Source organism: Wyeomyia smithii, chromosome 2 (genome assembly GCF_029784165.1).
Source record: "Wyeomyia smithii strain HCP4-BCI-WySm-NY-G18 chromosome 2, ASM2978416v1, whole genome shotgun sequence".
NCBI lineage: Eukaryota > Metazoa > Arthropoda > Insecta > Diptera > Culicidae > Wyeomyia > Wyeomyia smithii.
The window spans coordinates 267,435,298-267,447,494 of NC_073695.1; the positions used below are offsets into that span (position 1 = coordinate 267,435,298).

General features: G+C 37.8%; 1 protein-coding gene across 1 annotated transcript; it reads right to left on the reverse strand.

The window, feature by feature from the left end:
* Nucleotides 1-10,295: 10,295 nt before the first annotated feature.
* LOC129723591 (mitochondrial import receptor subunit TOM20 homolog) lies at nt 10,296-11,620 on the reverse strand. The gene is made up of 4 exons (XM_055677908.1): nt 11,246-11,620; nt 11,096-11,180; nt 10,790-10,910; nt 10,296-10,722 (listed from the first exon to the last, which is right to left on the reverse strand). The coding sequence occupies exons 1-4, from the start codon at nt 11,370-11,372 to the stop codon at nt 10,591-10,593; spliced, it is 465 nt and encodes a 154-aa protein (XP_055533883.1). The 5' UTR covers nt 11,373-11,620; the 3' UTR covers nt 10,296-10,590.
* Nucleotides 11,621-12,197: the final 577 nt, after the last annotated feature.

The window sequence follows — 12,197 nt, forward strand, 5'->3', positions numbered from 1 at the left end:
AGTATAAAGCTTTTAGACAATGGGGATCCTTGAAGTCACGTCCAATTTTTGCGATGAATCCTAATTGCCGACTTGCTTTCGAAATAATTGCAGTACGGTGACTATCGAAGGTCAGCTTTCTGTCAAGTATAACTCCAAGGTCGTTGACGTAATCTACTCTGCGCAGCACTTCTCCGTCGACAGCATAATCAAAAAGTATTGGCCGTTCAATGCGGTGAAAGGTTATCACTTCACATTTAGCAATACTTAGAATTAGCGAGTTTAGTTTACACCACGTCACAAAGGTATTTAAAAGTGATTGTAGATGATAACAATCCTCGATGGTGCGAATCGCCAAGTAAATTTTTAAATCATCGGCGTAAACTAATCTGCAACCAATCCCAAGTGCATCAGCAACGTCATAGAAGAATATAATGAAAAGAAGCGGTCCTAGGTTACTACTCTGTGGTACGCCAGACTTGTTCGTGAACGCAGACGATACACCTGATCCAAGCTTAACTTGCAAAATTCTATTACACAGGAATGATTCAAGCCATTTAACGAACCGTGATGAAGCACCAAGACGGGAAATTTTGTTCAGCAGTATTCGATGATCAATTCGGTCGAAGGCAGCTTTGAGGTCAGTGTAAATAACGTCAACCTGTACGTTTCGTTCGAGTTCAGAAATACAATTCGACGTGAAATCCATCAGATTTGTTGTTACAGATCGCCCAGGAACAAAACCATGCTGGTCCGAAGAAATGTAGTTGCGTGTGCAATTCAATACAATAGAGCTAACAATGATCTCGAACAATTTATACGCAGCTGACAGATTAGTTATTCCACGGTAGTTTTTGACATTTCGTCGATCACCACTTTTAAAAACCGGAAACATATAGGAGTGCTTCCATACCTCGGGAAACTTCCCTTGAGCCAAAGATTGGGTGAAAATTGTGCAAAGTGGAGCAGCCAGAATATCAATACAACGGCACAAAAGAACGGCCGGTATTCCGTCGGGACCAACAGTGTACGAACATTTAAGTTTCTTAGCGGCGGTAGTAATCATGTCATGTGTGACTTCAAAAATGTCAAGATTAACAAGGTCGGCTGGCACATTAGCCGCAGCACGCCGAGCATCGTCATTTGAGGCACAATCCGTGGCAAATACTGAAGAGAAAAACTTCGCAAAAAGCTCACAAGAGTCAGAGTCCGAGCAGGATGCCATTTCCTCCAAATAGACGTCCGAAGGAGTTGAGCGACTTTTCCGTTTTGAATTAACGAAATTCCAAATTTTTTTCGGATTTCTGCGCAAGTCTGTTTGAACTCCCAGAACATATGATTTGTAAAGACTAGAGTTTAACCGCCGATATTCTTCACTTGAGCGTGTAAAATTTTGTTTAGATTCGTAAGACCGCAAACGGCGAAGCCTGCGCAGGCATGCGTTTCGTTTACGCTTTAAAACTCTTAAGCTGTGATTACTCCAAGCTGGAGTGGAAGGCTGTTTCACAAATGGTAAATTTTCTCTAAGCCATGAACCAACAACTGAGCAGAAGTTTGCTGCCATCAAGTCCACATCGTTACTGTTCAACAGTGCTGGCCAGTCAATGTTTGAAATAAAAGCATTAAAAGCTTCAAAACCGATTCTTCTGTAGTTTAATTCCCGTCTCACGGGTGTGTCACTAGAACAGCCAATCGCATTATACAAGTTAGTAGTAGAAATTGTCAGGGGGGGATGGTGTACATCAACGGGTAGCATCGGGGCAACACTCTCATCAACGAAGATTTCGCAACCAGAGGTGTAAAATACCAAATCGAGCATGCGTCCAAGTTGATTCTGAGTTAAATTTCCTTGGTTCAAGTTTAAAAAATCCATACCGTCAATAAGAGTAGCACTTGCGTTCGATAGTTGCGTGGATTCATTGTGCTTAATGACACCATTGTAGTTTGCCCATACAATACGCGGTTGGTTATAATCCCCACATACCATCATGATGCTATCGACTGCGCTGCTCGCAAAAAAATCTCGTAGGGAAGCGATGTGTGCATCAACAATGGTACTGTCGTTACTCTTGTCAGGGGGAATATATATAACACATAGCAAAAACTTCAATCCATTGATAGTGGCTCTTACGCATACCTGTTCCAAACATCTTCCGTGTATAGACTCAAACACAACGCTAGCGTGATGCCGTGCGACAGCAATCAGAACACCGCCGAAAGAACGTTTGTTGCTGTTGAGTGGACTTCGATCGCATCGAAAAACGTTGAAAGCGTTACCGAATAACTGTGGTGAAAGAATATTATCGTCCAATCCCGTCTCGGTCAGCATAATTACATCGAAGCTGCAGTCGGTGGTCGCCAGAAAGATGTCGTCAACTTTCGTCCTCAATCCGCGTACGTTCTGGTAGTATATACTAACGATGGACGCATCACGGACAGTTTTCTGAAAAGACGAGCCATACAGCACAGGCGGCGCAAAAGAATTAACGGAATACTCGCCTCTGGCGGGAGCCCGTGAGCTCCCACCGTCAATAAAAGATCGCAAAAGAATAGGTTCGGTAACAGCACACGATGCGGCAGACTGTGATCTGCTACTAGGAATTAGTTTTTTGGACGATCGACAAACTCCCTGAATAAAAGTCCAGTTGGCCAAGAAGCAGGATCTAGGGCAATGGATTTCAAGCCCGGGTCCAATCCGATTTTGTACGATACATATGAAAAGTAACTCGTGTCAGCACCTCGCTGCACTAGTCGTATAACTGCGATGGGCTCACTTCCATTTAAGCAACGAGAAACAATTTTTAGCACGTCGCCGTCGCTTATTTTTGGGTTTAGACCAGATAAATAAAGCCAAAGCATTTCTGTGCTGCTGCAGAAGTAATAGACTGCACAGAAAGATCGCTGATGTCGACAGTGTTAGTGCCGCGATCAGAAGCAATTTCCACTGGCAAGCGATCAGCACGACGACGCTTGGGGTTTCGTACAGACCAGACTGGTGTGGCTGATAAATTTGTTGGGGTGCTAGTAGAACCATCAATATTCAGCGGTTTATGCGGCATGCTATCAATTTTCTTACTCAACCCCTCAACTACCTCGGCGAGTCTTTGCACTTGACCAGGTAAGTCAATAAGCTGTTGTGAATGCGGGGGAGATTGTTTTGCTATCATGTCAGCCACATAAGCACCGATCGATTGACCGTTCAGTTCATCTCTACAGTGCGGGCAAATAAACATTATTTTACCTTGCGAAAAAAGGTCTTTACAAACTCTGCTGTTGAATCCACAGCACTGTTGATTAATGTGGTAGCGAGCATCACAAAATCCACAACGGATCGGTTCGAGATCATTCACTTCAAGTTTGCACTCGCCGCATAATTTCTTCTCCATGATGAATAAACGCCTTTCGATAGGCAAGAAGAACACTAACGATAAATGCTCTGCTACACGATGCCAAACAATAACAATGCCAATGCCAGCACACAGTCCGATCCACTTGAGTATTGGAAAGGGTCGATTATCACAAAAGGTAACTGTTCTTCACACTTCTAGTGACCACTATTAGCTCAATATTGGTTTCGAAGCACAGAAGTAACTCGAGAGCACGGGTTTTCGATGAATCAACGGAATTTAAACGCAGGTAGTAAAACTGAATATATATAATTTTGATACTAAGTACGCAGAATTAGGAGCTGCGCAGAATTAGGGCACCTCACGGTAAGGTACATATTTATATTATGTTACAAATACCTCCGAAATTGGTATGGAAACTTCTATAAACAACATATTGGTTATCTTGTCAACATCTCTGCTCACTATTGATTATTTAGGGAGTGTCCATAAATTACGTTACACTTAGCGGAAGTTTGAAAAAAAAAATTAATTTTGCCGAGAAAACATGATATAGTGTGGATGGGAACGGAGGAGCTGATAAAAAAATTAATTCAAAGTTTGACTCCTGAACAATCTATTCGAAATTCAAAATACAATGCTCAAAAAAAAACTCCAAACCCAGTTTTTTTTATAAACCGCACTTTACCACCCTCTCAGCTGAAACAAGTTTTGATTTAAAAGAGAGCATTTTTATCAAAAACGTCATAAAACCTAGGAAAAAGTTGAAAATATGCTTAAAGTATGTTCGGCAGAATAATGTATTTATCAAATCTGAAAAAATGTCTAGAACCTAGTAGGCCTCTGAAATCACACCCCAGAAAGTTAATCAGTATTGTTTTTTAGACATTTTGAGAATGCGCGTGTATAAAACTACCTTTGGTCTATTCTCATGAGAGAGAACCAAAGTGTCTTCAGCAATGTTTGCCTACATAAGATTACCTACAACTTTGCTAAAAATTCCACTTTAATTTGATAGGTAATACAATAAATAAAATTTTCATCTCACTTAATCAAAAATCTATTTGCATTCAAAGTTTCTCCTTAAGATATAAAAAAAATGTCGAATACACTTTGCAATTTGCAAAAAATGCAATTGCATTTTTACACTCAAAGGGTTGACGATCACGTTTTTCACGTTTTAAACCACTATGCAAAGTGCATTTCTGGGCCACTTTTATGTGTAATGAAAAGATTCAAACGGTCATTTTAAAATTCAACGAGGAAAATACAAGTTTAGAAATCCTGAAGGACGGAGAAATAATTGAAAAAGATCTCAATTCGTAACAGATATTCATGGTTCTTATACATCGGACCAAAAATTAAAAAATGATTAGAAAAGAAAGAAGTAGTTTCGATAAAAATTTGTATATAAAATGGAAAATAAGAAACTAGTAAAACTACATAACGGCTTGAATTTTTTTCACCTTTTAATGCTTTAGACTACCTAATTTTGGATGCAGCTAAAAGTCTCCTAAAAAGCAAAAAAAAACTATGTGATTTGAATTGTACTTAAAACAAGTTGGTTCACACTTATAGTTGGATTCTATTTCCAAAATAAACTATACGCAGACAAAAGACAACAAATAAAGTGTTTGAAGCCCTATTGTTGGAAATGCTTCATGATTCGATATAATGTACAATTCGATATAAAGTACAAATTAAAATTCGAAATGTACCTTATATCGAAGTTTGCCTGTATTTGTAATCATCAAAACCATTAAAAAACCCCTACTCAAAATCAATCGTGATTCAAAAAAAAACTAATAGCACAAAATGGCATCTCTAGTCCATAGAAACATCTGTATAAAGTTACAGCCAAGTCAGAAATGACAATTGAAAAATATAAAGTTGTCCTATGATGCATGGAATTGTTTATCTACTCTCAAGACTACTATGTACTATGTAAGTCCAACTCCATGAGCATCCTTGGAAATAATCAGGACTCAACGAAGCCTTGCAATGCGTTTCTTTTGATACCATAGTCCCGGAAATAATTTTTAATGAGTTGATTTCTTAACAAAAGATATATCTTTATTTTCCCATTATCGTCCGCCATGAAGAAAGTAAACTAATCATAACCATGAGGAAGTAAACTAACCTGAACCTTAAGAGACGTAAAATATTTATAACCTTGAGGTACGTAACAAACGAATAAAAATCTAACATGAACATCGCATAACATGATAATTTTAGTTGTCATTTTCTTATTACTCCGTGAAAATTGCGGGAAAGTTTGAAGGTCTTATATCCACATACATTTTTCATACGATTGGTATATTTCCCTAACGCAGACTTCAAAAACATAGACGAAATTATTTCACACATTCAGTCATTGGCTAGCAATGCCAGCCAATTGGCATCGCATTCATCACCCAACGTAAGCGACGAAGGAAGAAAGCAGAGATGCTTCCACGTGATTGGTTCTTCCCCCAATCACCCAAGTTCTCTACACTGAGTGACGCTATAAAAGGACATTCCGTGTTGAGAGAAGGTTATTCCCTTGTCGACCGTCAAAGCGAACAGTTCGGCTTCCCTTCGATCAGAGTTGGACCCCACCAGTGGTAATCTAATTCAGATATCGTTGTTGGAATACAGCCCGAAACTGGACGTGATCGGCACTGGGGACTATTGGAAGCCGTTGGAAGGGACCATTGGATGACTTGAAAGCCGTTTGGATGCTGCCGATCGTAATTTGTGTAAGTATAGTGTGTCGTATACCAAGTGTGTGTATCTGAGTAGCATTAGCGTGTGTATGTGTGTGTGTGAGTAGCGTGTGTATGTGTGTGTGTGAGTAGCCTGTGTATGTGTGTGAGAAGCGAGTGTATGTGTGTGTGTGTTTGTGTGTAAGTAGCGTGTGTGTGTGTGTTTTTGTGTAAGTAGCGTGTGTATGTGTGTGAGTAGCGTGTGTATGTGTGTGTGTGAGTAGCGTGTGTGTGTAGCGTGTGTATGTGTGTGTGAGTAGCGTGTGTATGTGTGTGTAAGTAGCGTGTGTATGTGTGAGTAGCGTGTGTGTATGAATGAAAGTGGCGTGTGTATGTAAGTGGTGTGTGTATGCGTGTGTGTGTCTGAGGAGCGTGTGCTTGTGAGTAGTGTGTGTGTATATGGTTTATGACAGGTGTATGTGTTTTTTTTTGTTCATGTTGATTCATGTTGTTGATGTGTATGGTATTTGTACGTTTGGTGTGTGTTATACACTATGGTGCTTATTACGGGAGTCACTTCACGGTGGAATATATTTCACTTTCACGCTCACTTCACTTTTTAAGACCTATTCCCGATTCCACTACAAGTGAGGTGACAAAAATCACCTCCGTGGAGTGAGATTGGCAGTGAAGTGAAAATGAGAATAGGACAAATGGAATGAGCAAGTTTCCCAGCTCAAAAATTTCAAGTCCCGGAAAGTCGATTGAGCTGAAATTTTGTATGAGGACATTTTTCGACAAGAGAAAACTTTTGAGCCCTACCACTAAACGAAATTCGGAGGTAAATTTTTCCCTTACGTTCCACCGGCCGCAGCTCAAAAAAATTGTAAGTCCTAGAAAGTCGATTTTTTTAAGGAAAAAGAAAAGATTAGTCTTGTTACTGGAAAGTAAATGCTATGTATATTATCACTAGATTACAAATCATTCGATTTTAAAACTTCCCTATCTTCGTGAAATCATTTCACCGTTCAAAATGGTCGTGTAATAATTCCACGCGAAACGTTGCTTTTTCCGTTTCCACTTCACTCATATGACACTCATAATAACCCAGATTTCACGGCAGATGTCACCTTGCGACGTTTTTCTCACTTACGTGAGTCCCGTAATAGGACTTCATTCACTTCACTCTGATTTCACCGTGAAGTGACTCCCGTAATAAGCACCTATGGCTATGGCAGAATCAAATCTTTACACCCACAATAGTCCCACGTCAAGCTCACGTTTGTGCACTGAAGCACATACCCTTTAACTTTTATTCATAGTTATACTTTTATGGGCAGCCATAAAAAAACTAAGGACTAAACAAAGTATGACATTGCCCGGGACCCGGACCAATATTTGTTAAGTTTTCAAAGACAAATAAAGGATTTATATACGCACGATTAAAAACGGTTTTGTATTGTTTCGGGGCCCCACACCACAGTGGGGCGACTCCATACAAAGGCTGGCCAAGCAAAAAAAGTGTCGATGAATGCGACAAAAACTTGGTATTTACATAATTTTGGGGCGCTGAACACGAATTTTGCATCAATTTTTTGTTTGGGGCCGTCCATGAAGCACGTAATCGAATTTTCAATATTTTTTGGCACTTCTGTCCTTTTTTATAGAATTATATAATCTTTGACCACAAGTAGTGCCACCAGGCATCCTCCCCATTGAAAAAATACGTAATTTATGGATAACCCCTCGAACTAAACAAATTTTGCCTAAATATATATATATATATATATATATATATATATATATATATATATATATATATATATATATATATATATATATATATATATATATATGTATATATATATATATATATATATATATATATATATATATATATATATATATATATATATATATATATATATATATATATATATATATATATATATATATAATAAACTAAAACAACATAAGTAATACAAACTAATTACAAACTGAAGAAAATCATCATCAGCATCATCATCTTCCGCTGTGATCACTTAATTCTCGTGTTAAATTTTTTTCTAGAAAATTTGAAGTTCATTATACTTATCTGCAGGAAAATGTCTCGCTGCAATTTTCATTTCTTCTAGTAATGTTCGATGTTTCATTGTTTCATATATATGTTATCTCCCTAATCCGGTTTCTATGGTTCAAAGAGGACATTTAAATACATATATAACACCATGAATTGACAACTTACTAGAAATTGAGTTAGGTGGTGCCGCTGAATAATAAAATTCAACGAATTTGTGAATTTGAAAACCAAGACACTGGAATGACACAAATGAATACGAAAAGATATGGAGGGCGACGACTATTCTTTGTTTTTTTTTCTCATAAAGCAAAATGTGTGCTTTACTTTTGTATGCCAACGAGTGCGAAGCAAAAGCAATCTTCAAACGGGCTATTGTTAGTCGGAGTTTGATGGTATGAATTTCCTGCTAGTATTTAACACTTCAATCAGTTTAGCGAATTCCATGATCATAAATTGAAAAGGGCTGAATGTTTTTAATATTGTTTTAAATTTGTAGAAAGTGATAAAGTTTGACATAATAAAAAGTTTAATAAAAATTCGTTTACTATTTTCTTATTTAACATTTATTTTATAACTTTAAATTGATAAAGTTTGTAATTTTCGCCCAAATGTTTATTTTATTCTTACGGATCGAGTTCGATATCACAAATTTCCATTAATGGGGTATCATGGTTATGATTAAAATTAATCCTGGATGAAATTTCAAACTCAATAAAAAAAAAATGAAAAAAACTGCTATCGTTTTTTTTCACTAAAGTGACAATTTGCGCAGTTTTGAGCAGCAGCGGACAGTATGCATTTGAAAGCTTACGTTTTTACCTAAATTTTGAATGTAGTCACAACCGTGGCAAACTGCGGCAACTAAACTTTTAAGCTACTTTTCTACAAAAAATCACGTTGTTTTTAAATTTTTTCTAGTGTCAGGCCTATGATGACCAAATTTCACGATATCTAATGAAAACGGTTTGTTTTGCACAATATTTACAACTTTTTCTTTGACGTCAAAAACATCCAAGCTATCATTGAAGCTACAGAGCGTTTCAAAGTAATGTACTTTTTTTCAAAAAAAAAGACAAAAAACGTCAGTTCGCCAAGCTTTGAAAAGTCATAAAAAATTCAGATTACATAATATTGCGCTCAAAATTTGGATTTAGACACTTGAATGTTATAGCAATAAAGGAAAAATATTATGAAACAGCTAACGGAAATTTTTTTTTTGACCCCACTGTGCACACACGTGAATCCGGCTCTGGTTGAATGTAATGATTGTGCGCAAAATATAATGTATGTGATTACGATAATGAAAAATCATTGTATAATTTTTTATGAATACTAATATCTACTTTGAATATCATCGATTCACTTACCTGAAAACAGGTACCCATTACAAAATCAGAGACGCACAGTCACAAAACAAATAAACGGTGTACCACGTGGGTAAAAATCATTGTTCTTTTTTTAGATTTTTTTCAGAGCACCCACCTTCACTTCTTATTTTTACTCTTGTAACTAAACATAATTATTAGTTATAGAAAACGGGATTTCTTGAAAAGATTGGACGAATAAAACCAAAAAAACTATGAGAACAACTGACATGAAAAATATTTTCACTTCCGTTTACAAGCATGGCTTGCTTAGATATCGATTCATTAATGATTCCCATGAATCGTACTTCAGTGCCACCTGAATGTCAAATTTTAATAGGGTAATCGCTCCATTATTCATCTCAACAGCTTAGTGCACCAATATTCATCTAATTTCTCTCATTTGTCCAATTTACCGGCAAATTTCTACAAATTTTTGGAAGTATATCTATTTGCTTCTCGATTTTCTCAAGGGGCTGAAAGTTTTACGTTGAAAATATGGTAAAATTTGACGTTAAATTGATCAAAAAGGCCTGATGAGATGAATATAGGTATTGAGATAAATATAGGAGCGGTTACCCTAAATAAACAGACATTTTTAGGTTTAAATTTTATACAAATTTCATTGGTTTTATGTTTAAAAAATGCAATGGACAGATTAAGTACCAAAGTTCTGTTCATTCAGAAAAAAATTCAGATAACAAGACTGATTCGTCTTGAATGCAGATAAAACACTATGAAATGTGTTACTAATTTTTTAACCCACAAACAAATAATCGGTGCATTTGGAAAAGCAAAGGAATTTCGAAACATTACAGTAAGGGAATAAACAAAGACAGCATGAAACAATAGCCAATACTACGTTGTTTTCAGTTTCTAAAGCTCTCTTCTCAACCGTCTGAATAAATGTGTTTTGTTCTAAAGCACTTCTTCTTTGTTGCCGCTCTGCTCTGTTGTACGATATCAATCAAACTGCAATGTATTTTGTAGGACTCGGTGCCGTGAGTGCACTTAGTATTTGGTAAAAACGATCCCTCCGGTCGGTATGCGCTGGCCGGAAGGAATCTTTACGAATCTTTTTTTCTCTCTGTGAATATGCAGTGTAGTTATAAATGACTTTACCGAATTCGAGACCACTACTCCAGATCGTCGTTCATGTCCTGCAGTTTAGCCCGGTCGCTTTCTCCACCGCCGTTCTGGTTACCGTACTGTCGCATGCGACTGATCAACATTGAGAACACTTGGGCTGGCAATGTTTGTTGGAGGACCTGAAAATATTGCGAGTAGAGATTTTATTCAATGTTCATTAAATTGATGCAAACTAGGGCAACCTACTTGTAAAAGTTGTGCAGGTTGACCGCATACGATAACTGCGTTTGCCAGATGCTCAACACCGGTCTCGATGTCACCAGATGAGATCAGAGCTTCTCCCATTTGAATTTCTTGCAGGAAGAATCTGCAAATGAAAAAAACAATCAATTTTAACCTTGAACTATACTATAACAAAATAGAGCAAATTTGGTGAAAAAGAAAACTGATTACATAAACTTTCCAGAACACAAGGCGCAGCACTTCCGGAAAATCAATAAGAACTATCTTTGCTTCTCTTGTCATTGATGAAAAAAAAAACAAAACACTTACCTCTGCACCTCTTCGTGATCGGCCATGTTGGGCATATTCGACTTTGGTCCACCAGCAGCGGAAGCTGCCTTTTTCGCTTTCCGTCCTGAGGAGTGGCGGAGCAGAACGTTAGTTTATTAGATTCAATTCCCGGCACCATTGAATACTCACTCTCGCGAAGCTTCTTCTTGAAATCCGGATCCTTGCGGCGCTTGTGATCGAAGTAAATGCAGTAGCCGAGGAAGAGCGTTCCTGCGACTCCGGCCGCGATCCCAATCGTCGTTTTGCTGATCTCCATTTTATTCCGCTCACTAGGGCCACCCACCAAACAACGACCAACTCGGAGTGAAGGGTCTTCACGGGAAACAGGGAAAACCGAAACCCGCGGACGAAACTAGCAGGACTAGCAGTCTTTCCTTTCTACGCAAACGGCACTACTCGCAAAGTTTCACACTAGTCGCGTACGTAACAGAGCAGTTTTTTCGAGTTTTTCCGAGTTTTCTATTTCGCACTGAACTGACAGCCGAGTTTCGGTTGCCTCGTGCTGTGCTGCTGTCAAAGGTGGTTCCCAGTGCGAAAAATATGTGGTATCAACATCAACTGTGGTACCTGAAAGAGGCTTCCATAGAAGATGCTATGGGTAAAAGAGGAAACGGTGCTCACTACAGCCGATTTTTTCAACTTCTGCGGATTAAATTGTAGTTAGGGGTAATCTTCTTATTATTCCAGTCATGAGCTCACACAACAGTTATCGGTAATGCTGTGTATATATCTAGTGTACTCTAAACACATTTTAATTTGCAATACAGGATTGATTGGCTGTTATCTTCATTTGTTACTGGATTCTTTCAGGTAGTGATTGGTTGTTTTGTTGTTGATACCCAACAAACAATTATAAATCAGTCTATAAAGCTGTCATTCAGTGAATTTCTGCTCAACGACAGCTTAATGAGCTGATATGCAATAAAATTGTTGTGTAATACTTCACCAGTTTTTCAAAAAAGTGTCTATCATTTATTGTTCTTCTGAAAATTTAATCATATAATAAAGCTGGATTGAATCATGCTAAAAACTCGTAAATCTGCTAAGAATTTGCTGATGTATAGGCGCTCAAAACCTAATC